Genomic DNA, 26247 nt, shown 5'->3' on the forward strand with positions numbered 1-26247 from the left:
TCCCAAAGTGTTGATTGCCTCCGTACCCTCTTGCGTTCGGAGTTCGGAGACCTTCGAGCATCTCTGCTCCGGTGTTTTTTTTCTGCTGACTCACAGCATTCCCAGATTATGTGTTGTGTGCGCATTCGTTATCAGTGTCGTATGTCGGTGCTGGCTGTCACCAGGGACATCGAGCGCTCTTGTACCGAATGGTCTGCGATGAGATTGTGCCGTAGTTTCCGCACTGACCCGCCAGTCGGCTGAGGTCGCGGTGACCTCGCGGACAGTTTTGTGGGGGTCAGATTAGCAGCGCAATGGGCGAGCGCAGATTAGCAGCGCGTTTCGCAGTGCGCTAAATAGACAGCCTGTCGCTGTCGCACGGCACGCTACGTCCGATGAAGGCAACGAGCGCTCCCATATTGATGCAGGCTTTAACCGTGCGTGTGTTTGTGTGTGAGCGCATTTTTTTCTGACGATGTTTGTCACTTTGCGCTCTAATTAAAGCTTGGTTCGCGTCGCAGCAGCGCAATGCGCGAACCGCACGCGGTCACAGTTGAGCTGTGTCACTCGCTGGTGCACTGCACTTTTTGCTGTTGTGGTGGTGATGGTGATGGTGGTGGTGCTCGCTGCATCCCGTCACCCACCGATGCAGTTTATCAACCGCACGCGTGCACTTGTTGTCGCATGTTCGGATTCGGGCTATCATCATCTCATTAACACTGATTTACCGTCCGCCTGTCCGCCTCGGTGGTGGTTGATGCATCCGCCAAGTTGGCCAGATTATCGTGCTGCCTGCTTCCGCTGGTTGGTGGTGACAATCGACCGCGCTGTAGTAGACTTGCTGCTTTTTTGTTTGTTTGTTTGTTCGTTTCTAGTTAACGCAGTTGTCAACGTCTCACATTAATTTTAATTTAAGCAGATAGTTGGTGTGTGTACGTTTTTTTTTTCAAATATCAAGCATTTTTTGTACTGTCACACTTTTCCTCCTTCGACACACTCATCACACTTGTTGTGACAGTTCGTTTAGTGTTTTCTTGGAAATGAGTTTTCTTCATAACAACAAATAAAAAAAAGGTGACAACAAGCAATGCGTGTCACACAAAACAAGAAGTTTCTTAGCGATATCAGGCTTCCATGGAAAAGGGCAAGTACTCACTGGAATTCCGAGAACGATTCATCATCGCGATGCAGTTTGGTATTGCTTTTGCTGCGGTTCTGTATGGTTGAAGTTGTCTTGATGTGGGTATATTAGTTACACAGTTAACGATCCGGTTCGTGTGCATGTTAAACCAGCCCAGATTGGCGCACGATGCGATCGTGATAGAAATGTATACACCCGCTCCCCCGAGGGAACATCCACCGCTGCTCCCAATACTTCGAACTACTGCGCGTTTGTCATTGGAAATGAATTAGGGAGGTTTTGGTTTGGACCAACGAGGAAATCGCATTTCAACGCATCATCGCGCTCATGGGTTTATCACGCGAGCTAGTGATTAAGTCATATCGCGCCACACAATCATCGCTGCTAACACACATCACACAATAAAAAAAAAGCGAACTTAAACACACAGAAAAAACGAGAAGCTGTTTTGATGGCCCCGAGCATCACCTTCCGGTCATGCTTGCGCTACCGGGAGTCCGGAACACTCGCTCGTTTGACACTCTCGCTGAACCCGGGGTGGGGAGGTTCCGGGCTCGGGGAGGGGGAGCGAGATTGGGCCATCATCGTTGGTGGCGTGCTGGCGACTATGCGGTGGTGTTAATCTGGTTATAAAAGGGACAGATTTGTTTTTAATTTTTGTGCTAACAGTGTGGTGTGTGCGATGCCTTGGCCGTGTGCGATCCAGCTCGATGAAATATAGGTTCCATCACACTTGAAACTAGATGGCAATGATCGAACAGTGCGGGGAATTACATGCAGTGCAACATTGTTTCTTGATTTCCTTGAAAATTTACTGTGCATTTTTGGTTCCTAGAGCCTCTCTCAGACTCCAACATTGAAATTAACTGCTTTTGGAATTAAATGTTGAAAGGCTTGAGTTTGTCTTTTAGAAACATTGTACTTGTGTTTTCAGATATTCTCTTTGTTCAGATTTAAATGAAGAAAGTCCTGTATATTGTGAACTTCTTTTTATTATTAGTGCATTTCTATGACGTGTAAGGCTCTCACTAAACTCACTAAACAAAATTGGACTCAACATTGAAAAATGCTTAATTCCTGAGCATTGACTTCTACTTTGTCGATAATTATAAACATAGAAGCTCCAAAAAAATATTGGTGCTGATGGGGACTTTCTTCTATTTTAAAAATATTTTAAGAGTTGCCTGCTATTTCCTTCCAACAGACCTTCTTGATAGAATAATAGTCAATGATAAGGCATACAAATATTGCAAGGCAAAGCAATTAAAATTAAAATCCACTCTTTGGTGAGATTAAACCTAGTCGAATAGCTCGCACTGTAAAACTACAACTTAAACTCGAAATTGTAAATACCTATCTGTGAAAATCAGTTCACCGCATGTTACTTCGCTGGAAGAATTCAACCGGGCCTACCATTAGTGTGACCAGCGTACGGTGGAAACGGTTTGCAAACGGTGCAACGACGCGTGCACTAATAATTGGGTGTGTTAATTGTTATGCAGCTGGAATTGCGTAGTGTTACCAGAAAATTAAGAATCTTTGCACGTTTATTTATTCAACCTTTTCTTTTTTTTTGGTAGGCGTAAAAGTAAAGTGATTGTAAAAGTAAAGTAAGGCTGTAAGACGGGTTTTGGTGTAGGCCATTTTGTTGCCTGTTGCTGCTGCTGCTGCTTGGTGTAAAATTGAGCAAAATTATTATTCCCTCCTTTCTGCACACACACATTTAGCAGCAGCAGCAGCACCATCAGCGGTGGGCGCTAATGCAAGCTAATCGGGGCTATTTGTAGGCAAGCGGCAGGCGAGCTGGAAATGATAATTAGACGTTTCACGGCGTGGAAATATTAATAAAATCACCAAATAATTGTGTTTTGTGCAAGTGTGCACGAGGAATTCTGGTGAGCGTGTATGAGCTTCGGCATGAGCAAAGAATATCGCAAAGCTTCATACAACAACAGCCCACCGCAAACCTTTCCGGTAGTGGTGGAAATATAAATTAAAAACAACAACTCTAGTGCCTTCCCGCCCAGTGCTGCCGCTACACGGAAACACGAAAGTAAAACACGCGTTCCATCATGCTTTCGAAAAAGTACAATTCTTTTGTGTGGTTTTTTTTGTTGAAACACCTCCGAAAATATGTTTCCTGGTATCTTTCTTCTTGTCGCATGGCTGGCTCGCACAGCACCTGAGTGCCTGAGCTGAACGTGTTGGCGTGAAAAATGATGAACATGCGGGAGGGAAGAGATTGATTTATCCCCCGCACCAGTGCTACATCGCCAAGCATCGCAAGGGAGGTTTATCTCGCACACCCCCGGCGCGGATAAGCAAAATGAAAACTTGGAACTTATTAAAAGCGCATGTTGACCGTCACACAAGCTACCAGCTAACCATGGTCTAGCGGGTCGCTAGACACTTTGCGTTTAATCCTACCGTCAGCGTTGCGGGTGAAATAACCGAAATGCTCGAAATGCCTCCACTCGATCGTAACATCGTTTTGTGAGACTACACCCCAAAAAAAGAAACAAAAGAGAGAAAAAAATACACCAAACAGTCCTCCATCATAGCGAGAAAATTTAATTAAGACAAAACACAAAAAATCAAAATGGATGGATGAGAAAATCCATCCATCCCGCGGCCGGGGAAGCTTCGGAAAGCGTCCGACCACATCGGTTGGCCCTCTAAACTAGATTCAATTTTCGGGCCCCGCGCTTCCGCCGTTCCTCCCATCCACCCTTTAGCTTCCTGTAGGTGGTCAAATGACCCCGGAAGAAAAGCATCCGACTAGTGTGGCCGGGTGGGCAGAGTGTCCGAGCACCAGCACGCACCACCACCCAGTTTGTTGCTCATTAAACAAACAACCAAAAACCACTGATACATCCAATGGTTGGCATGGGAGCCTCCTTGGTGGAAGCTTTTCAGAGGGGGGAGCCCGAAATAATTTACGACCGTAATAATGTACACATTCGTATGCCGCCCCGGGTCCCGCGTCGCAACACCGGCAACACGGCTGTACCACGGCTGATAATTATCATGAAAAGTCTGGCGTTTTCCACACCTATAAAATCACTCAGCGGGCACACACACACACACACACACCAGGGTGGCACTGACCGGAAGATGATTTCCGATGCGATAGGTGTGGGACCGGGTCCGACTACGGGTTATGGAGCCCGCCCGACAACTTCCTCGGAAATGGGGGATTTTTTGTTGCTGCTTGTTCGCTGTGCTTAGATCTATTTCTAGAGCCTCGTCGGGAAGGGAAGTTTTTAAGGGCGTTGTAACCTTTCCATGCACGCCCGAATCACCGCAAGCGATCATCACACCGGTCAGCCATTTTTGAACACACTTAAAACTAACCTAATAATTCTCGGTCGGTTGGCGCTGCGGGAGTTTGTGTGCTCGGAGGGAGAAGCGTTAATTAAAATATGCACCGCCATACACTTACAGCAAAACGGGGAGACGGTTGCTAAAAATACACACAAAAAGGCAAGAGGTTTCCTAATAATTCCTGGGTTAGTAATCTCACCGACACACTCCCTGCAGCCTTTCTGGAGATAAGTTTTAGAGGGTGTACTAAAACAACCATCTTGACCCTACACACCTCCAGTTCCGCACAGCGTTCCTCTTGGAAGATGAAAACGATAACACGCCATCCTCTCGAAGGTGTTGTTGGAACGGCGTTTGGTTGGCGTGTGAGTTGTTCAGCAGGGCGTAACACTCATGCGCTCTCGAGTGAGTACACTCGCGCCACGCCGGTGTCTGGTGTTGATGGACCCATCCCAAATCGCCCTCACCTCCGCCTCCGAAGCGGAAAACAGCTCCCTTGGTCCGAATTTTGACAGCTCAGCGCCGCTCGCTTAGAGTGCGATTGTGTGTGTGTGTTTAAATTTAAGCTCCGAATGGATGATTTTTACGATCCCAAGCCAAACCCGGATGGCGGATGGCAAATAGACTAGGCCTACCTTCCACCGGTAGGAAAATAAATTCAATAGACACCTTGAAAGTGTACACCGTACACAACGGAGTTACGGAGTTACATGCCCGTTCGCTATTTCTGGACGGCTTGTGCTTAATGCGACAGCAAATGTTCCTCCCTGTACGCCATCTTGTGGTGAAAATGGGTGTAAATTACCGCCGAAGCTAGGACCGCGTTCGTTTGCGCACCGTTCACCGATGACTTGGAGCGATAAATTCCGTTTGACGGATTGTCGGACTTTTCACGGATGTATGTCAGCGGATGATGAAGCAGAGGAGGAGGTTTGCCAAATCTGTGTTGACATACACGCGCGCGGTTTTGGAACGGTTTCAGTGAAGCGATGTTTGGTGAAAGAAATGGCAAGATATTCAATTTCACCACCGTGGAGTTGAGATGAACAGTGCGGTGATAAAAACGGTTATTTTGGACTCAGAAAATCAGATATTTGAGCATGCAACTTTTACGAGCAATGCGTTGATGCGAGCGATGCGTTAAGGAGTTATTGCTTAATTTTTGACGGCTGGTTAGGACCGAAGATGATGATGATGATGATGATGGGTTTTATACATTTTTGAACATTTTTCAATACAGCTTTCAGCACGCAATCGACTAACGACTGTATCATCTTTTGCTCTCGTTTTTTTTACAGGCAAATGTTCCCGCAAATGAAGTTTCGCGTGTCCGGGCTGGACGCAAAAGCCAAGTACATCCTGCTGCTCGACATTGTGGCGGCGGACGACTACCGGTATAAGTTTCACAACAGGTAAGGTTTCTTCGCGCATGTTTTGAGTGGCGTGGAAAGCGGAATTTGTTACAGGGAGAATTTGAAACTATCAACCAGGATGCTTAATTTCTTAGTCACTGTGCCGTTTCGTGTGACATTATCAAATAACCCGCTAACCGATCACCGATCACTGAATTACTTTCTGATGAATGACATAGCTCATTCCATGAATAATATGGGTATCGTGCGATGATATCGTGTTATCTATGTCATATAAGAGCATCTGAATCTTAAATCAAAGAATACTCATTACCTTGTGGACCCTTTTCAACAAAGTCATTTGTAGGAATCATTGAATCGCAACGCTCGATGCTCGATCGAGATCCTGAAGGTGATAGTACATCTCCCATACCTATGCTTATAGTCCAATGCCAAATCCATCAAGTGGGTCCATCAATTGGGTCAACATTCTTGCACTTTTAACGCGACATTTAACTAATAACATCTCTCTTCCTTCATTTTTCCCGCAGCCGGTGGATGGTGGCGGGCAAGGCCGACCCGGAGATGCCCAAGCGCATGTACATCCATCCGGATTCGCCCTCGACCGGCGAACAGTGGATGCAGAAGGTGGTCTCGTTTCACAAGCTGAAGCTTACCAACAACATTAGTGATAAGCACGGATTTGTAAGTACTCTTGAGCCATTTTTAACTCACTTTTTTGTGTGTTGGTGTGCATTCTTTGTCCGTGGGGAAATTAACGTCTTGATTCCAACGACCATCAAACATAGCGATCGTTTCGCTCGCTGTCAAATCTAAAAAGAAGACGAAAAAAACATTGAAGTTCAGCTACAAAAAACTTTACCGATCAAAAAAAAAAAAAAACACACACTCTTTACAGTAGCAAACGACCTCTAGGTTGCGTCGCACGTGTACATTAATGTCCGCTTTATACGCACACACACACACTCTGGTTTTACCGCTTCACTTCGCCCGCGTAGACAGTAGCAACCGCACACACGGGGTTCGGGAAATGGCCAACACCAAACCATTGGGTGCGGGCGCGGGTGGGTGAGTGGGTTTTTAAAAAGAAAGCGCGTCGTTTTTATGACCGTTACCCGGCTGTCGGCGGACCTCCCTTTGAACTCGGGGCCGAACTCGAGTGGCCCACAGGACACGAGCAGTGCCCGTCCGCCGGTCTTTGCTGTTGTAGCTAATGGATCACCAGCATCACCAGCAGCCGCTCCCGCGATGTACGGTCCGTGGCGTGAAGGTGAAATAATGGTGTCCTCTTAATCTGCGCTACTACGCGTTTAGCTTAATCGACAACCAGAAGCACCAGCCACTGGATTTGCCTGTAGTTTGGGGCGGTTTTTTTGTTGTAGCGTGTGTGTTGTTTGGGTTGTCTGCTCGTTCCTTTTTTTTCCAACCAATTCCCTTTAAACACTACTGCCCCGACTGCTCTTGCCGACGGATCCGTAAGCAAACGATGGTGACACTATGCTTCCTATGCTTGCCGAGATCATGATTGTACGCTTAATTGTGTTTACTATCAATAAATAATACGCCTTAATCGGCGTATGCTCGCCAGCGGGCCCCGAGGAGAACGCGTAAGAGAGGTTGGTGGTGGTGGTGTTGTTGTCACCATCGTCGGAATCGCTTTGCGCGTTTACGCACACACGAGGCGGCAAAAGATGAAAGACTGGAATGACTTTTGTTTACACAACAATCAAACCCAATAAGTGCCGAAAGGGAACGATGGTGCTCTGTTGGCATGCTTAACGGCTGATGTAGAGAGGTCCATGGGAACGCAGTGAGGATGCGCCCAAGTTGCCGTGCGTGAGCGGACGGAGACTAAGTACGCTTGCGCATTAATTGTCGCGTCATGCGAATTATTGCGCACGAGAAAAGGCGGTTGAGATACAGGGTCGCCGATTAGCCGTTTGAAATTGATTGAACAATATTGGAGTGATTAAATATTTGCCTTTGTCTACGACTGAAGTTTGCCTTTATTGCTGAGGGAACGTTCGATGCTTTTTGTGTTCTATTTGTAGCAAGAGAGCGATGAAGAGAGCACTATGAGTGAGCTTGGCAAAGGATTAGCAGCTCTTCATGTAATCGCCGCTGCTTGAGAGAGGCTGTTGGCGTTTATTATTTTCTTATGCCACCCTGAGCGCCTGAAAACTAATGATGTGCAATCCAACGGCGTTGCGAGGAGATTCTGAGCAGCTTACAAAATTATTCACCACTAGCCGTAAAAGTAAACACAATCCGAGCTCTGACCCGCTGGCCTAGCGGGTCTAGCCCTCTCTCCCCCGGTGGTGCTACTGATAAAGTGGTCACCGGTTACTCGGTGTGCCAAATTTGTCTAAATGGCCTGTCAAACCGGTAGCACCAGAAGCGGCGGCGATGCGCAAGCAACGAACAAAACAACCATTGCGTCCCATCGGACGCAAATAATCAAACGAAGCGCGGACGGCGCGGACAGACTGACCAGACCAGAGCAGAGCAAGCCGCTCACCAACCCAAAAAAAAGGGTTTTCGTTTCGTCAGCAAATGTGGTGCGCTGTGTGCTTTGTCCGTGTGCCAACGTTTGGGGCCCGCTAATCGGGGCGGCGTGGACGACAAAACTCAAACGATGGACCCAACGGGGTACGCAAATGCTGACGGCAAATGAGGACACACATGCACGGCGGCCTCGGGGAAAAGCAAATAATAGACCATCGGGAGCTCGTTTTTTTTTGTTCGGGAGATGAGATGAAAAAAGCGCACAGAAAAAAAACAAATCACACACACACGCACCAGAATCTGAAGCCGCAAAAGCGTAATTAAAACAAGCGTCCGACATAATGGATGATAAAGACGGATCCGCGCATGAGATTTGCGCGAACATTGGGCAATGGATTTCTGTTGTTGTCTTCTTTCCGTTCCCACTCCTTTGCGCGTGCTTTGCGGTTGCTGTCCATGTTTGATGGATGGTTTAATTTGCGGAGCCGGATAAGGAAATAATAAGGCAAACAATCACACACACACACACATACATGAAGGTACACACAGTACAATAGAGCGTATGAATTTGATAGGGAATTAGACTACCGTAATCAGCTACTGGGTTTTACTTTTTTTATGGCATGTGACTGGTTAGGCCGTGCTCTGAGCAAGTGCATTTGGATGCATCATGCAAAATTGGATTTTTTGCTTTGTGTATAGCTTCTTTGAGCCTCTTTCCGCTCCGAATAAAAATGATAAGCACAATGATAAGCGTGTTGGTTGATTTAAATATAAAAACTGCAATGGTAGACGTATTGTCAGTTCCCATAAAAATTAGCCATTGTACGTTTCCTGGACTCAAATAATCTTTGGAAATGATAAGTTTGGTAGTTTTGTGTTGTTTGAAGAAAGAATCACCAGAACATGTTTGATTAATCTTGAATTCTATTCAATAATTATTTGAGACTTTAATCAGACTTCAAAATTTTGAATTCTATTTAATCTACATCTAAAAAGTGGAATTAAAACGAACGAAGTACTGTAACCAACCTGTCGCTGATGCTCTCTCCCATCCCAAACTACCAAAACATTGCCCAAAATGCCGCGTGGGTGCGAGCCTGGCCTGGATTGTGTCACCCTTTTGTCCTTACCATTTCCTAATTACTGACAGCTGGACAAAAGTTCGACCCCGCGCAGTGTCGATGGAAGAACGGTTGACGTCTAGAAATTAGCCCTTTAAAACCGACCGACCTCAACCGACCGGCGTATCAGTGGAGCGAACCTTTTTATTATCGCCTATCTGTCTCTCTCGGTGCTTACCAGCCATCCGGTAGCCGAGGACACTGATAGTAAAATAGCGATAATCGCTTGTTAGGAAATTATCCCGACATGCCATTAATCCAGCCTTGCGGCTGCCCCCGACACACACAGCCTTCAGATAGGACGTTTGACCGATAAAAACACACACACACACACTCATAAAAAACGGCTAGAACAGTCCCGCCACCCGGTGGCATCTGTGGTTGATGAGGCGGTTTACTGCTTCAGCGACATCGATCCGATCCGATTTACCCGGCCAGCCCCGGGCCACGAAAAGAACCGAAGGACGACCGCAAAGCGTACCGGTGGAGGATAAGGGCACAAACATGCAGAAGGGGGAACAAAAACGGACAGCCTCGGAAACGGTTCACTGGTTCGTTGAGTGACAGGAACTGCAGAAGGAGGCTTCTCTAGGCAAGGCAAGCACGCCAGGCAGCGACAAGAAGCAGCTCACACACGGAGCCGCGCACAAGACTGAAGGATCCTTCGCAAAACTGATGAGACCGCTCCCGGTGCGTTTCATGTGTATCCTTTTGCTACGTGGCTACGATCAGCATGCGCACACACACACACACATATAGAAAAAAATACCCCAAGATGCTCACTCTATTAGAAGTAGAGCATCGCAAGAAGTGGCTAAAGCGTTCAGCGCCCCAGAAGTCCTTACCAAAGTCTCGACTTCTTCCTCCTGCCTACGGGCTGGTCGGAGGCGCATAGTTGAACTTCTAGCAGCGTTGTAACTTTCGTAATAGAAATTTACCTCCAGGACGCCCTCTGGAAATATTGAAACCACGGAGATGGTGTATCGAGGGTGAACGGAGTGCCCCGCGGCCATTCCGGTCCCCGAAACCGTGCACAATGAAATGTTTTAGAAAATTAGGATTATTATTTAGACATTGATCCCATTGTTCCCGCTCGACGGTACTCGACTTTTGCAAAGATTCTTCGGTGGGGAGAGGTAAGGGCAGGATTTGCAAAAAAACCTGAAGAGGCTATGCTTTTCAGGGCACGGTAATCGAGTCCTAGAAGAGTATAGAAAGCCGGAGCCGAAAGGTCGGCAAAGTACAAACAGCAGCCACGTCCACCAAGCAGAAGGTATGGCCCCGGGATCAGTTGCTGCGGTGCGTTTTCGGGAGTTATCGGGAAGGGGGCTTTAAACCTGGCGAACAGGGGCCCAAAATTGGCTTGCATGGAATTAGGTCGAGCGAAGTGGCTGTAAAAGTGTGTGTGTGTGTGTATGTGTGCTCTGAGCCTTCCACAGGCTGCCTTCGAGCACTATTGTGTCGGCAAACGGTTGACTGATTTTGCAAGCGGCGGGTCCTATTGAGTTTTGCACGACCACAAGCCCGCGCAAGTTGCGCTTGAGCAAGAATTCTATTTAGATTTAGACGTTTCGATAACATTCCCGTGAGCGGAGAAGAAAAAAATGATAAAAAGGTTCGAGAAAACCACAGAAAGGCGCAAAAAGAGAGCAGCGTTTGTTGCTGCTGCTGTTGCTGCTGCTTTTGACATATTTTTGGAAGCTGTTGCACATGAAGACAGGGTAGTGTGTGCATTCGCAAGGAAAGGATAATGCAATGAAGGAGCCAACCTGATGTTGGTATGGTAGAGCGCAACCGACCCGGAGGCCCGAACGGTCCAAATTGATGATGGAATTGGGAGATTAAGGGTTTGGGTCGCTTCCATTATCTTGCGGCTGTAATGCAGCAGCGATGAAACAAGCAGCTGGTAAGGAGATAGAGATGTTAGCAGGAATCATTGATCTGGATCTGGAATTTCGTAAAACCAATTACACAAAAGACATTGCGTTTGCGACTTGAAGCATTGAAGTTTTGGAGTATCTTATGTAGTTCTGGAGTTTCTTGTAAACTTGGAACTGTCAGACATTCTTCTCTCTAATGCATCTTCATTTCAAACTACTCACACAAAAAACGTACCAAAACACACACATAATCCCTCGCAAAGTGTAAAGTGTCACAGACACCCTCGACCTAATGCGGCGCTGTTGATCGATTCTTTGGCAGTGCCGGGAATGCCGCCTCAATCGCATCCCAGTGACCGTGCGGCACACAGTGGTGTAAGTACATTAAGGCTATGTAAATAGGCAAACATACCGCATGCTGGAGAAATGAAACAACTCCCCACCTTTCCCACCTCGGTCGCAAACGGCATCTCGGGTTCTATTTGCCGTATCATTACTTCCTTTTTAAAAGCTGAGCGCATCGGTACCGCTCAGAAGAACCTGCCCCAGCAGTTCGCGCAGCAGTCGCTTCGCGCGTAATGGGTGCATTTCAATATTGACTTGTCACCTTCCAACGGCACTACTGCAGGGGGGGATGGTAGGTAAAATGAATCTTAAGCGCAAACAAAACCTCGCCGGGGCAGAGAAACCACACAACGCTGCATTTTGATGGTGTTAGGGTGGTTCGTCGTCAAGATTTTTTTTTGTTTAGCAGCTCAATTCATCATTCCAACGCGACGATGGTTGACGCCACCGTTCCTGGGTGCATCGGTGTCGGTCTGAAATTGAATTGACAAGAGTGTCAATGTGTTTGTATATCTGTGTGTGTGTGTGTGTGTGTGTGTGTGTGTGTGTGTGTGTGTGTGTGTGTGTGTGTGTGTGTGTGTGTGTGTGTGTGACTGGGCACTTGTGCAAAGGTTTTGTTTTTCACGAAGCGCCATTTCGGCGTGTAAATTTGGTTAAGAGTCTCGTTTCTATTCTTCTACCCTTCCTTCTAATCTTGTTTGCGTGTGAATGCGTTTGCGGGTGGAGGAGGAGTGTGTGTGCCGGTAGCTTTGCTGTTGGTAGCGCTGCGACGGCGGCTACCGCACTTGATCGGGAAAATGTTTGATATTTGCTCTACCCAAAAACCGGCAGCCGCCGGCCACTTTTCGGTGCATTGGTATGCTTTTTCCTGGCTTGAGTGTTTGATGAGATTAAGTCGTAACGAAGCTAGGTTCTTTTTTTTCGAATTGATCTGAGATTGTTTTTTTTTGTGGTTTAAGTTGAAGTTGAAGATGAAGAAAAAAGATACCCAATGATTGTTGTGAAGTTCATATGAAGAGGTGATATGATGTTTGGAAGATTTGAGAAGATTGTGTTCTACGAAGAATTATTTAACATATGGTGCCTTAATCTGTGTAATGTCCCAACAAAACAAGTAAAAGAGAAACACATTTTAAAGCCCAAAAAAAATCCCAGTTTTAATCTAGAACCTTTTCACCGAAATTATGGCTTATTAACTTCAAACCACCTCAACCAAATTAGCCATTCATACGCAACACGCTACGACCGATTGTTGAGCTTGATGGCGCGTAAAATTAACCCACTACGACATAAAAAGCTGCAACTTTCTTCCACCTTAACGGTTCAAGTGTTCAATTCCAGCGACCCAAATTCCGAGCGGGTGTGCGCGGGTTTTCTGTGTGTGTGGTTTGTAAAATTAGCTCAAATTATCCTTTTTTCCCCCAAGCGCGCACATTTCCCAGCATCTCCACACATGAAAGACGCATCCGCAGCATCCGGGCGTACTTTCCCTTTTTTGTGGCCGTTACACACGTGACCCAAACCAACGAACCGACCGGCACGGTTTCGGTCCAACAAAGGACAGTTTTGTTCCGGGCAAAACCAAGGCACCCTGGTTCGGGTTCACTGGAGCGTGTAGTTGGCACACTCGTCCTTTTTATTGCCCCCGGGGGTTTGCCACTCACCGGCAACAGTGAGATTTAAATGTACACACGGGTGAGCATACGGAAATAGACATCGGAAAGACCACTTAAAGGACGATGAGGACGACCAGGGTGGTTTTGTGGCTACTGCTGCCGGTTGTACTCTTGGGCCCGGTAAAGGATAATTCGGTCGGTGACGAAATTAGATGCCCGTTTGATAGCCGTGTGCCGTGTACACTTCACTGGCTCGCATCAAAGTCCTGAGGTTGCTGCTGCGTTCCGGGGAGACGGACGTCTTTGATCGGCCGAACCCCGGACAACCGCAGAACGAAGTGCGATGCGCCTGGGTTCGGGAAGAAATCAAACAAAAGTGCTGTGCTTGAAAGATGTACCTTTCGAACGGTCACACAAGATTGGCCGACGACAACGCCGCACCTTGACAGACTTGCGAGCTGTGTGTGTGTGTGTGTGTGTGTGTGTGTGTGTGTGTGTTGCACATTGCTTCGAATCAATGCTCATTAGGCATTCCGCACCGGTAGCCGTCCATATTTATAATAGGGCCAATTTTCTTCATCACTTATTCCGGACACCCCGTCCGCTTTGGTGCCGGTGGGTACGGCAACGCTTGTACGCATGCAAATATACCGAAAATAATATAAAAAACCGCCCGCAATCATAATCACGATCGAAGACGGGACGGGACGCGTTTGCATAAATGCCGAATGGACGTGTGGTTTCGTTGCGCAAAGGTACAAACAACCCCACCCCCTTTGGGTCCCCGTACTACCAACTGTTCTGTCCTAGAAGGCCTACGCGGAGCGAACTTCTTTTATTAGTTTTGAAAGATGAATCAATGCAAGGTTTTCGGCCCGGGGCTTTCGGGTAAGGAATGAATGAAAAGCTTCAGCTCCAGCACCATTGTGCTTTATTTTTGGCGGTGTTCCTTTTTGAGTTTGCCCCGCTCAATCAGACGTGCCTAGAGCTGAGATAGTCGGTTTCTGTGAGTCGGGATAGGCACGAAAACGAATGCTCCTCTAAACACCGCTCTAGCAAGGCAAGAGGAAACGAACCTATAAACACCTCTCTTTGACTCATCCGATTGAAATTTTTGGTCGGTACGGTTTGATATGCCGTCGGACAGGAAGGGAGGGGAAGGCGGTGTACCACCGAACCGTTGAACCGGGTAAAACGTTAACACTTCGTCGCGTTTTGAAGTGACATGTAAGCTAATTCGAATTTGTGTACAGATTTTAAACCGGTGAGCGTTGGCTAGGGAGCGAGAGCATCAAAGTGGGTGCGCAGAATGGATGGAGATGCCGCCCCACCCGTCTGTACATCGAAACCCCCCCCCACACAGGATCGGTCCAAATCGGACGGAGCGGTGTTGTCGGCTTTTTGGAACATGCCGTTGTTGCTGTTGCTCTTGGTGGTTGTGGCGCGGTTTCTTACCTTTTTGGCTCCATCTCGTTTGGGTCAATCCATTTTTAGGCAGGCTACGGGTGCAAGCGACACACCGGTTCGGTGTGGGTAGGCAAGTGCTGTTGGTCGGGTTGGTCCCCGGGTAGACAGGCGGTGTGCGACTGTGCTGGGCGGCATTCTTTTTTTTGCCGCTAGCTGCCCGAGGTGACTGTGTGCAAGTTAATTTCACGATTATGTCGGGAAGGTGTTTTTTGGCAGCAATTCTGAGAGGGAGAAGACTGGGGATAGTAGATAGCCTCATCCGCCATTGATGGATCACATTAATCTTCGTGGTGTGGCGGTTTTATGGGGTGGATGATGAATATGTTTTTTTTTCTTTTTCTTTGGAGTTTAGTTCATACTTTAGGGGTAAGATAACTTCTTTGAATAGATTTGTAAAATGCGCAAACTTAGAACCAGATGAAATTTCAATAAAATCGTTTGACGTCATTCTACAATGAAGAGCTGGCAATATAGAGCTTTTTCGTGATATCAATTATCAAATTCTTAGATTTCATGATGTCAACTGGTATATATGAGTTTGAAATCAAAAATAGGTTTCTTAATAAGGTTCGAATATATTCAAAAATAAGGTGTCCATATTTGATTCAGTTTGGATAAATGTCATTAGTCACTTCATATTTAATTACTATTTTTAAGTCCATATTTTTGTTACATTAACTGAGTTTTACTAGTTGAGTTCATATTGAAGCTAAGGAAAATTATTTTGAACCAACGAATAAGTTAATTAAATGCACCCTTTACCAGTTTAAAATTGAATTTTTAAATCATTTTACACATATTAATGTCAACTGACACAATCTTGATATTCTATGATATCTCTGGGTTTATTTGAGGTGAACTTCGATTTAAATGTATCTTTGAATCTCACGCTATATATATCTTAAAATCAGTTTTAATAAATTTCACTTCACTACCTCAACTTTTACCAGACAAGACCAACCTTAGGGCAATGTACTCCCCAACCCGCTCTAATCTTGCCTACATCGACTTCTGATCTTTCCCGACCAATTCCAGCCCGCATATCGCGGTAAGAAGTGAGCAATCATTTATCTAAACCTTTGGCCGCGCTCTATACCTCAAACTTGACATTTCCCGGAAATGTTGTGTTGCTGTTGTGTAGCTGTCAAAGAACTTGTGTTGTTTCACTTGCTTGTTTGCTCTTGTCGCGTAACAAACAGCATCCTACATCCACCAACCGTTTCGAAGCTACCAAACGCACCTTTGGAGCCTATCTGCTATGCCGCCTGCCTCGTTCGCCCGTAAATGATTGATCACCGTCAGCGTAACACCTTTTAGCGGTTCCGAACAGTTGGTTGGAAAACTCCCACCGAAAAAAAGGAGTAAAAAAGCTACAGCTCAGTCTAGCAGCAAAACAACAGTCTCAGAGCGCGGGAGCCATTTTGTTTGTGCCGTGAAATCGTTATCACACCTCCGGAATCTAATTAGCCGCACAAACAGCCGCGCTGCGGCGCGTCGCAAGTGGCCATTGGCGGCACGCACCCTTTGAATTAGATTTCCTGTGCTGTGTTTGCTTTGTTGTTTGCCGTGAGTGTGTCAAGCCAAAAAACAAAATGTTCGCCTCGGGTTGCTAGTGCACTGTGAAGAGTGAGATTAGGTAGCCGAATTGTTATGAAGAGTGTACTTCCATTACATGAGCACAAAATCTTCACATTGATGCTGGTTTAATAAGCGAGCTGATGATCTCTGTTATGAGAAATGAATCATTTTAAGCTTTCAAATATATTTTTGTCCATCACCGTTTCAACTGCCCGCATTGGCCTATAGCTTTAAAACAGCAAATCCCGTGAAATAAAACAGACGACAAACGGGGCAAACCTGATCGGGCAAACTGTGTGCCTTCAGTCTTCATATTTTTTTAATACCCCATAATTATCCACCATAAGCACCGGGACGCGGTAGAATTTCATTAAAAAAAACAGGCACAACGCAGCAGCGCCCACAAAGGCACAGTGATTGGAAACAATTGCTCACAGCACGGGAAATTGATGCGATTCCCACGGCCGGCCCTTCTCGCGTTCCCGTAACACAACAATGTGTCAATAAAAGTGTGATTTTTGTGGTGCGTCCTCCCCCGGAATCTATTTCGTGGCTTGCTAGTTTGGGTGCTTGGTTTGGTTTGGTCTGCCCATCAATAAGCATCATCGAAGTATGAGCACGTACAACGTAATGCCCCTCATCGAACGGGGGAAGAAAGCGGAAACAAATGCTCATTAAACGGCAGCGACCAACTCGTGACAGGACTCACACACCGTGAGCTAATTTTGACCACCTTCAAATGTACCACCTCTTCACTTTCGTGCGCAGAATTTCGGGGTGCCGATCGATCTGCCGAGGGGCCGCTTGCCGGCTAGAATGATGATGACGTTAGGGCAGAGGCTCCTAAAGGGGTTGTGGGCATCGGTAAAGCCTCGAAACCCCTTGGGCCGAAGGAAACATTCATCATTTCTCACGTCATCGTTACGATTATCCTCCAGAACCTTCACTACTCCCACAGTCAGGTTTGGGTAATGGTGCCATTGTTGTGGTGCGTTTTCTCCCACACACAGCACAGTTTTCGAAACATTTCATATTTATTTCGGGAACGCGTTGGCTCGTAAATTAGCGTCCAAAAAAGCAAAAAAAGAAAGAAACCCCTGTGAAGGTGACAAATTTCGACGTTCTAAGCATATTTTCTACCATTTTTTTGGGGGTGTTGGTCCTCTCTTTCCCTCATTTGATTGTAACGGGTGTTAAGTAGCAAATATTTCTCACACTTGCCCGGTTCGCTTCTTGTGCCCGTGTTGTTTTACGGAGGCGGTGGAGAGTTTGTGTACACCCAAACGAGCCAGCAACATTCCTAGCAGCCTGGTGTGAATATTACACGCACGCACTTGCCACCGGTGCCCGTAAAAATTAGTAGCGATTATTCTTTTATTCGCTACACCTTTGGCCGCAATCGGACGAGCAAGAGCGAGTAGGAGGGTGACAGTTGACAGTTTTAGTTGTTTTCGGGAAGTGGTCCCCGGGTGGGCTTGCCTAGCGTGCTTGGTGCGTGTGTTTCGGTATGTACTCGGCGGGTTGACAAATATTTATGAGCATGAGCAGCGTAAGGTGCGACAAGAAACACCTATGATAGGGGGGGTTGTAGCCAAAAAATGCCACCCGCCGCACAGTGCTGCCTAAGTGAGGACCTAGGACCGATCGTTAGTGGACTGTATTCGTATCAACCGTCATAAAAAGAGAGAGAAAAGGCAACACTCCAACCGGTGCGTGCGTGCGTATGGTGTTGTTTATTTTATGTTGCGTAGTGAAATGTGGAAAAAGCTTCCCAACACGTTTCGTGACACAAATTTATCTTCCCTTACAATCTTTACCACATTCTAGTCCACCTTTCGCCAAACGCCTCCATTCAAAACGCGCTGTGTTGGGAGGTTAAAAAGGGGTCTATTAATTTTGACCCACCTGGCAGTAGTGTAGTGTGAACGCGACTGTACCCCCGGCGGGCTTTTACTGCAAACACTTCCCCTTCTGCAGGAGCCGTTGTGGGGCCATAATTCATGCGCCGATGGGCAATCCTCGCGCGAAGGAGCGCGAGCAGCTACTATCACGGAGCGGGCGCTTTTGGGGTGGGTTAATTATTAATTAGGCCCCGACCGACCCCGAGTGAGGTTAGTGATTTCGTTCCTGGCTGGTAGAGAACGAAAGGATATGCAGGAAAAAATGGACAACCTTTTCCAAAGTCCTTGTGCTGCGCGTGTGGTGAACAAATGGTGTGTTTAACTTGGTGTTGGCCATTTTTATTTCAACCAATTTCCATCCCAACCCTGTAATAGGGTTTTTTTTTATATTTGCTTAATTGTAATGCAGCGCTGCTGCTTGGCACACTATCACGAGTGAAAATTAATTCACCTGGCCGGCTGATTTATTATAATGCAGAGAGCAGATAGGGCAACCGACCGCCCTCGACCGACGGGATATTGTTTGCATGATCTCCTTCGCACAGTCGTAGAAGTATTGGCACGTCATATTTAATGTGCTATTTTTTACATGTACTTTTTGAACAGTTTTACAGTAAATCTGACATAAAATAAGCAGCAAAATGCTGTTAGAAACGTTTGGAAAATACAGCACAAACACCTCGCTAAGACGGCCGGCTTACAGCTGACGTGCAGGCTTTTCCTGTGTGCAGTTCCAGGATGCGTGTACCGATATTGCAAGCAGTTTAGGTAGATGGAGAGCATAAACGCAAGTCCTGCCCTGCACCAACACCAACAAGACACACAAGGGACACAAGGGCTGCAGCCAAACCATGCTAATGATGGCGCTGCAAATATGGCCGCGGATTAGGTTATGCAGCTCACAGCACTGCTGCTGCTGCTGCTGCACTGCGGTTGAATGTGTTTTTTAGCAAGAACAACAAAGATAACCAACACACACGCACACAGCAGCAGCTAGAACAACAATAAAAAACCCTTCCCTCGCTCCAAACTCAAACCCGCGCGTACACACACGCAGCCCACAAACAAACGGCGAGGGCTTTTATGAATAGAGCGAGGGCTCCGCGTGCATAACCCATGCCCACACACACACACCCGTAGAAGGGGAAGAAAGGAACATTGGGGAGGAAAGAAAGGGGAAGAAGAAGAGGGGGTGAAAAAACCCACTCGTAAGCCTCTCCGGTAATGGGCACTGAAGTACTTAAAGAAGGTGCATGCAGTCACACCTCGGACGGCGGTGTGGCTCTCGGCACAGGGTGGTTCACAGCTCATCCTGTTGGTGGGAAGGGAGTCGGTTGTGCAAGGAAGAAAAGCATGGGCACACAGTGGTGTGCTGCAGAGTTGGGACAGAGATGGCTTGAACATTGCAACTGATTTTGATATTTTTTTTTTTTTGCACTTTAGTTCTAGTAGTGTATCTACAATAATTTTCTTTTATAAATTCACAATAACCTTCTTATTCTTTATATTATCTTTGTACTCATTGTATAAATTCGCTAAAGTTTGAAATAAATCGTCAAACTGAACGAAACATAATACATCGCTAGCCCTGTCGCTGCGTCGTTGATTGCATTACACACGTCAGCAGTCCTTGCGTTCTGTAAAGCAGTCCTGTTCTGTTCCTTTATATAGGAACACCTTTCATTTTTCTCAATCCTATGAAAAGCACAACCACAAACCCTCGCACGCACACACTTCTGGCTTATATGGCATACGAAGCCACATTATTGTTCAAGACGTGGAAAGGATATGAATACTTCGCGTTGTTCAAGCGAATGTTGCTCGTAATTAGTATGATGATGATGATGATTATGATGATAGCGATGCGCATAGTGTGATGATGGGCAATACCAGAGCAATGGTGTTGTAGCTGATGATGAGCCTTCTTGTGATAACATTTTTGTTTTATTTTATAGTTTATTTTCTTTCCCTTTTCTTATGGGAAAGTAATGGATGAAATAAATCTAATTAATTTACATTTGCCGCCGCAACCATTAAACTGCACAAACGCATTAAACCAACCAATGGCCTGGCTGTAGTGTGTTTGCTGCAAGTATCATATTTCACGGTGGTTTGTCCATCATTTCGTGCAAATGTCAAATTTCGCCCGTACACCATCCATCATTTCGCGCAAACGCTGTTGAGGGATTCATTTCAACGAAATAAATTCGCTCTCTCTTTCTCTTCAGCAGATGATGCAAACGCGTAAATGCAGCGTCACTAACTGCTGAGTGATGACAAAACGATGGCTGATGGTTAATGTCGCTCACTAAATGCTCCCTTTGAACAGTTTGCTTCCAAAGCACGGGAGATTTTTGCATTGACTTACAGCGGCTCTTGGATAGCGTTGCGGAATATGAGCCTCACAAACTTTATTAGAAAGGATGTTTTTTTATATATAATTTAAATGATTCAAACCTCAATTAAAAGTAATTACTTACAATTACTCTGAGTTAAAGTTAATTCTTCCAATGCAAAAAAACAAAATTTTGCATTGCAAGACTTTACATTTGAAACTAAATCAAATATAATTTTGCTCTTCCCATTGGAACAAGATTTGGCGAACCACTGTACTAGACAAGTTTGCACTCGATGTCCAACGTGTATGCCGACACGGGAGAGGTTTCCGGTACAAGTGTAGAAATGGATGAGATATATTAATAGAATTTCGCATCTCAAAACTACCTAGGGACAAAGAACCAACGTGCAAACGACACCAGGAATGTCAATAAACATTGCAACGCTTCGCCAGGTGACGGCTGCGTATTCGTGTCGCGTTGATGTGCTACCACACTGCTACCACTGTGGATGAAAACTCGCACGGACAGAATATGATGTTTGAAGTTTTATTTTCGTTTGTCTCAGTTTTCTGGCTGCTGCAGCGAGCAGGAAAAGCTGGTACAAATATTCCAATCGCACACAACCTTTTCGCAACCTTCGGGAGCAGCCTCTTGCTACTCCCGGCGGCTACGAGGTTGTTGGGCCCGTGTAGTAAGACTTTCTTCACCACTCAGCGCGGTCACGATCAAATTGAGTTGCTCGCTGCTGTGCTCGTACCCCGGGCCCTGAGCAGTTTCGGGTTGGCCCCGGCAGTTTGTTTAACGGTTGAGTGATTTCCTTACCCCAGCCCGCCGGGACCAAGTTATTACACATTTTTTTCCTTTCTACCATCCGCTCTCCGCTCTTGTCTTCACTTCACTGCCAAAGAATTTTCCATTTTCATGTTGTGCGCGCGTCTGTGCGCAAGGAGGAAAGTGGTTTTTCTCGTTTTTCTACACCTTCGACGCGAAGACACGCGGTGCAAAAAAGGTGCTACGAGCTCATACCTTCACTGTGCCAAACCGGAACCCACTTTAATCGGCCAGGCCAGGCCTAGCCGAAAAGTATGCGCGCCAGCTTTCCGGTAGCTGCGGAATGTGTTCCCCCGGTTGTACCGTCCCGTGGAAAATGGATGATGTTTTGGGGGTTTCTACTGCTGCTGCTACTATCTTGCTTCGCTTTACTATTTCCATTTAATGTTTTTCGCTGCTGCTGCTGCTGCATTGCATGAATTTTTGCCTTTTTTCTCTCTCTCTCTCTCTCTCTCTCTCTCTCTATCTTCGCTTTGATGTTACTACGGATACTCTTCCCGCTCTCCACAAATAACCACGACCGAATAGGTGAGATGGTCTTCAGTCATCAGCATCGGCGCTGCTCGCTGTAAATCGACAAAATTGCGCAAATAACTTTCTCAGACACCTGCTCGAGCGGCGCCAGAAAAGGCGCCCCTCTCGCCCTCATCCCCCTCCTCAGAGAGACCCACCAATTGCTTACAACATTGTAGGACTTGTGCGTTTTGTGTTTTTCATCTTGTTTTTCACCTAACCCAACCCCGAGAGGGTCAAGGCAGAGGCAACAAAACACGATCTCTCTGTCTTTCTCTCTGTGTAAAAAGCACCCCTTCCGCTTGTGTTTTCTTCCACTCAAGGTAGCTGGGCCTTTTTTTTGGAAAGAAGATAAGCATTCGGGTGGTTTTTCGTAGCACCAAATCGTAGTGTCAGTGTATGGGTCCCGTGGTTTTGTTCATTTTCATTTCCCCGGCAGCTTTCAGCCCAGCCGCGGGAGCGCGCGCGCGAAGAAGCGCGAGTAATTAGCGATATTATTTATGTTTTGTGCCCCCGTTGGTACAACATGATAATTAATAACAATACCCACCTCATAAATAATTTACAAATAGTTTCACGTTCCGGTGTCCCGTTTCTTCGCTCTTGCCCTAGCTGACGTTGCCACTTCTTTGGCGTAAGCGGGTTTGTTGGTTTTTCGATGTTTGTTTGTTGGTCGAATAAACCAACACAGACTCCACCGTTTGTTAGTTGAGCTTTTTGTATAATGAATTACTTTTACTTACGGCTACAAAGTGGTGCTTCAAAACCAAAAAAAGAGCTTGTTAGATAGATTAGCAGCAGAATCAAGACAAGACAACAAAAAAGTTGGTTGTTAGAGCACAAAAAGAGAAGAAGCGTATTTTGGTGATTAGATTTAATGTGTAACGTTTCACAAATGAGTCGTGAGCGAAACAACCTTTACCTTTTACGGTGCTTATTGAAGTTCTCTGGATTGAAAAGTTTGCCAGTGTTGGCTGTGAGAGAATACTTTATTTTCAAAATATGCGATAACAAAACGCCCACTAAACAAGAATTGTGAATGATAGCTCCGATGTCGATGACTCATGTTATGGTTCGTCTCTTTTGGCATTTATATCAATGATAACAAAATGCAAACAAAACAAGTTCAAACTATATCTTAGAAATAATTTTGATAAAATCCAATAAAAATATCAAAAAAAAAATCCTCAAATTATATAAAAATGAGCAAAACTAAAGCAGAAAAGGTTCAAATCTAATCGACCCAGAGAACAAACAACCTCCACGCAATCTCTGCCCCCCAAATCTTATTAAAACTTCACTTTTCATTTCCACCCTCATTATCAGCATCACCATCACCGTTGGTCGTAATCAAAATTTGTGTGGAAAACGAAACGAAAGCGAGTAGAATCGTGTGATCCAGAGCCAACACATAATTAATGACCAAAGCATACCTTCCAACACCTTGGCCGGGGGTAACACGACTTAAAAAAGAAAGGAAAAAATACAATCCAAACTAGTGTTTGTGTTAGGACTGTGGGTGAGAGTAATAGTTTCCATCTCGCGCTCAGTTTTCCATCCATTGTTGTACGCCACAACCTTTCTCGGCTACAATGCCGAAAGCGAGCTGCACCCATTTATCTCTTGAAGTGTTTTTTTCTTCATTTCTCTGTTCCCTGTTTACTTAGCAAAGATTGCGCTGCGGTGTTGGTGTGATCCTGCAGGGGTGCCTGAATTGGGGAGCGTTTGGAATGCCACGGTTATTTGTATGAAATTTATTAATTTTTGTTCCTATATTTGGTGCTGCTGCCAATCCATATTCATTCACTCGCTCCAGCGCACTCAGTCCACTGTTTTTTGAGAACCAGAATGTTAGTTCCCGAGCCCAAAAGAATGGGAAAATGTTTCCCAGAAAGTTTTACAATGAGTTAGATAAGATAAGAGAGGGATTTGTGTTGAATTCTTACAGCTGGATGCAGCACACATCTAATGTGAAATAGTTTTGAATTATTTATGTGTAAATTTGTATCAATTTCATGTTGAGAAGACATTACAAATGGTACGGCAGCGCCCTGTATCAGCTACACCATGCATGAAATGATTGGATTTATGAACAGCCAGCCTGCGTTCTCTTCCCCTTTTTTTTTTGGTGTGCACAAATGCGCAATGAACTCCGAGGGCACGTACTATCTTCATCTAATCTCACTTAGCAATCTTAGGATTTTCGCTGAACCTTCTTTGGCTGTTCGATTGGGCCCTGTCCCTTGACAAGAACAATGCCAACTGCGCCTAATTATATTGTGCCCTAGCCGAGCTAGCCGAGTTTTGGTGGAAATGGTTGGTAGATTCTTATCAACCTCTAAAGCGATCCGTACCAGAGATGGGCTAAGGAAGGGTGCAAGACCTAGAGCTTGTATGAAATATTCATACCCGACCGCCCGACGATAAAAGGTTTGGTTTGATTTTTCACGGCGGCTTTCCAATCGGGAAAAACGATCCTATCGCGACTACGGTGCGACAAAAATCACCACCATTTGTAATTTACGCTTGGGCAGCATAATAATACCCTTACCCTCCTACCCCCGGCAGTGCGCTCAATCACTTAAGATGACAAGGTTACCACAACCAAAGCAGACGAGGACGTAACGCCTCGCAGAGAGAGAGTCGACCACAAAATCCCATCGCTAAGCCGTACCAATTAGTCACCACCGGGAATGGATTGAGATGGGAAAAGAAAAAGGCAGGCCTGGTTCCCGGGCCTGGTGAGGCGGGGAACACGCCACACAGAATCAGTGCAGTGCATTGGGAATTAGTGCTGGTGCTGGTGTGTCTAATCTGCTAGACAAGATGATGTCTGTGTTGCTTTTTTTTGTTTGTTTGTCGGTGACACAAAGGGGTGATGTTTAATTGCCGGGGATTGACGGGGACTGGTTAGTAAGGTTCGTCGTCTGGTGGTTCGGTGTTATCGGGACGGTGTATTAGTTGCGGATTACCACGAGAATAATTTTTTTGGTTTTGTTCCATTATAAAGTGGTTTCGTGATGTGATCCGTTGAACAGATGGCCAACACTTACTTCTGAAGGTGTTACCTACAAACGTTGCCACGGCGAGTTGCTCATTATTTGAAGGGGGAAATTTGAAAGCAATGTATAACGGAAAGTGATTTGTCGTTCGCTGGTGACAAGCTAAAGTTTACGCAATTGATAGCTTCAGTTTGAAGTTGGGGTTTGAAGCTGTCGAAAAAAAAAACAAAGTTAAAAAGTGTCTTCTGACAGCGTGGCAATTAATTAGGCAGCTTTCAACAATAACAAAATAAATCTTTACTGAACCTAAACCTCACAATTCGTTCGGCAAACAGCTTCGCCAATTTGTGCCATATTAAAATGTGCCACACAGATGCAAAACAAAAAAACTTCGGATTCAACACACACACACAAACGGGTGACACATTTGCCCAAATCGAAGCAAGCGCCGGCGCGTACATAACCGCACACACAAGCACACACGGGCGGAAAACACATGAACACGTACGCACGTGACATGGTAGAAAAGGGGTAACTCTACTCCAAGAGTGAGGAAAATCGCACTTGATATTGCGCTTCGCTCTTGTGTTTTCTCTCCCGCTCCCGCTTTCACACACACACGCACGCACACTTATGTACACGTTTTTCACCATTCTGTAGCGTCGCCATCCCTTGTGGGGTGTAACTATGTGTTTTTTGCTAATTTTTCAACTTTGGTCCTTCGAACCGGACAAACCGGACCGTACGAACACTTCGACACACACACACACATGTGCGCAAAACATGTCGGGGCGCGTCAATTATCGGGGAATTAATTTACACTTTCTGTAAACCGATGTTGCCGTGCGATGTTCGGTGTTTCTTCGGTGGGGCGATGATTGTTGGCGCAGCAACGGTTTCGTGCACGAACACTCTTGCGTTTTTTGTTATTTTCCGTACGAAATTACCGATGTAGCGTTCTTTTGAGAGTAAGTTTGTAAATCCACCTCGTGAAGCAAGCCGTTTCGTGTGGTGAGATGACGGCTTTCGGGCCACACCTTATAAGGCGGAGCGTCGATACGCCCGGGAAGAGGACATCGAGCAGGGCTAGTCTGTGCTTGCTTCTACCGGCCAGCCCTTAAGCCCTTCCCTTCCACCCAACAGCCCCGCATGGGACACACCAGAGGGGCAAGTGGGTTTTGCTTCTTTTGTCGTCCTCCGGGTAAAGCGGTTCCTTTATTTCCGTGCATCCGTGGATGCGTTTGGGTTTGCTTCTTGGGACCGGCGTCCGTTCTTTTCCTTTTCCCTGTGATGCTAAGTGATGGCCGGCCAATAAGAAGGAGGTAAAAA

General features: G+C 46.0%; 1 protein-coding gene across 4 annotated transcripts in view; it reads left to right on the forward strand.

Moving 5' to 3' along the window:
* Nucleotides 1–26247, forward strand: part of LOC120902272 (optomotor-blind protein-like) — a 132252-nt gene that overhangs the window by 37256 nt on the left and 68749 nt on the right. For all 4 annotated transcript variants that reach the window (XM_040310881.1, XM_040310879.1, XM_040310882.1 and 1 more), the window contains exons 3-4: nucleotides 5743–5856; nucleotides 6348–6501. In XM_040310881.1, coding sequence (XP_040166815.1) covers nucleotides 5743–5856; nucleotides 6348–6501 — 268 coding nt within the window. The remainder of the gene's footprint in view (nucleotides 1–5742; nucleotides 5857–6347; nucleotides 6502–26247) is intronic.

The sequence above is a fragment of the Anopheles arabiensis genome, chromosome 3, assembly GCF_016920715.1.
Source record: "Anopheles arabiensis isolate DONGOLA chromosome 3, AaraD3, whole genome shotgun sequence".
NCBI lineage: Eukaryota > Metazoa > Arthropoda > Insecta > Diptera > Culicidae > Anopheles > Anopheles arabiensis.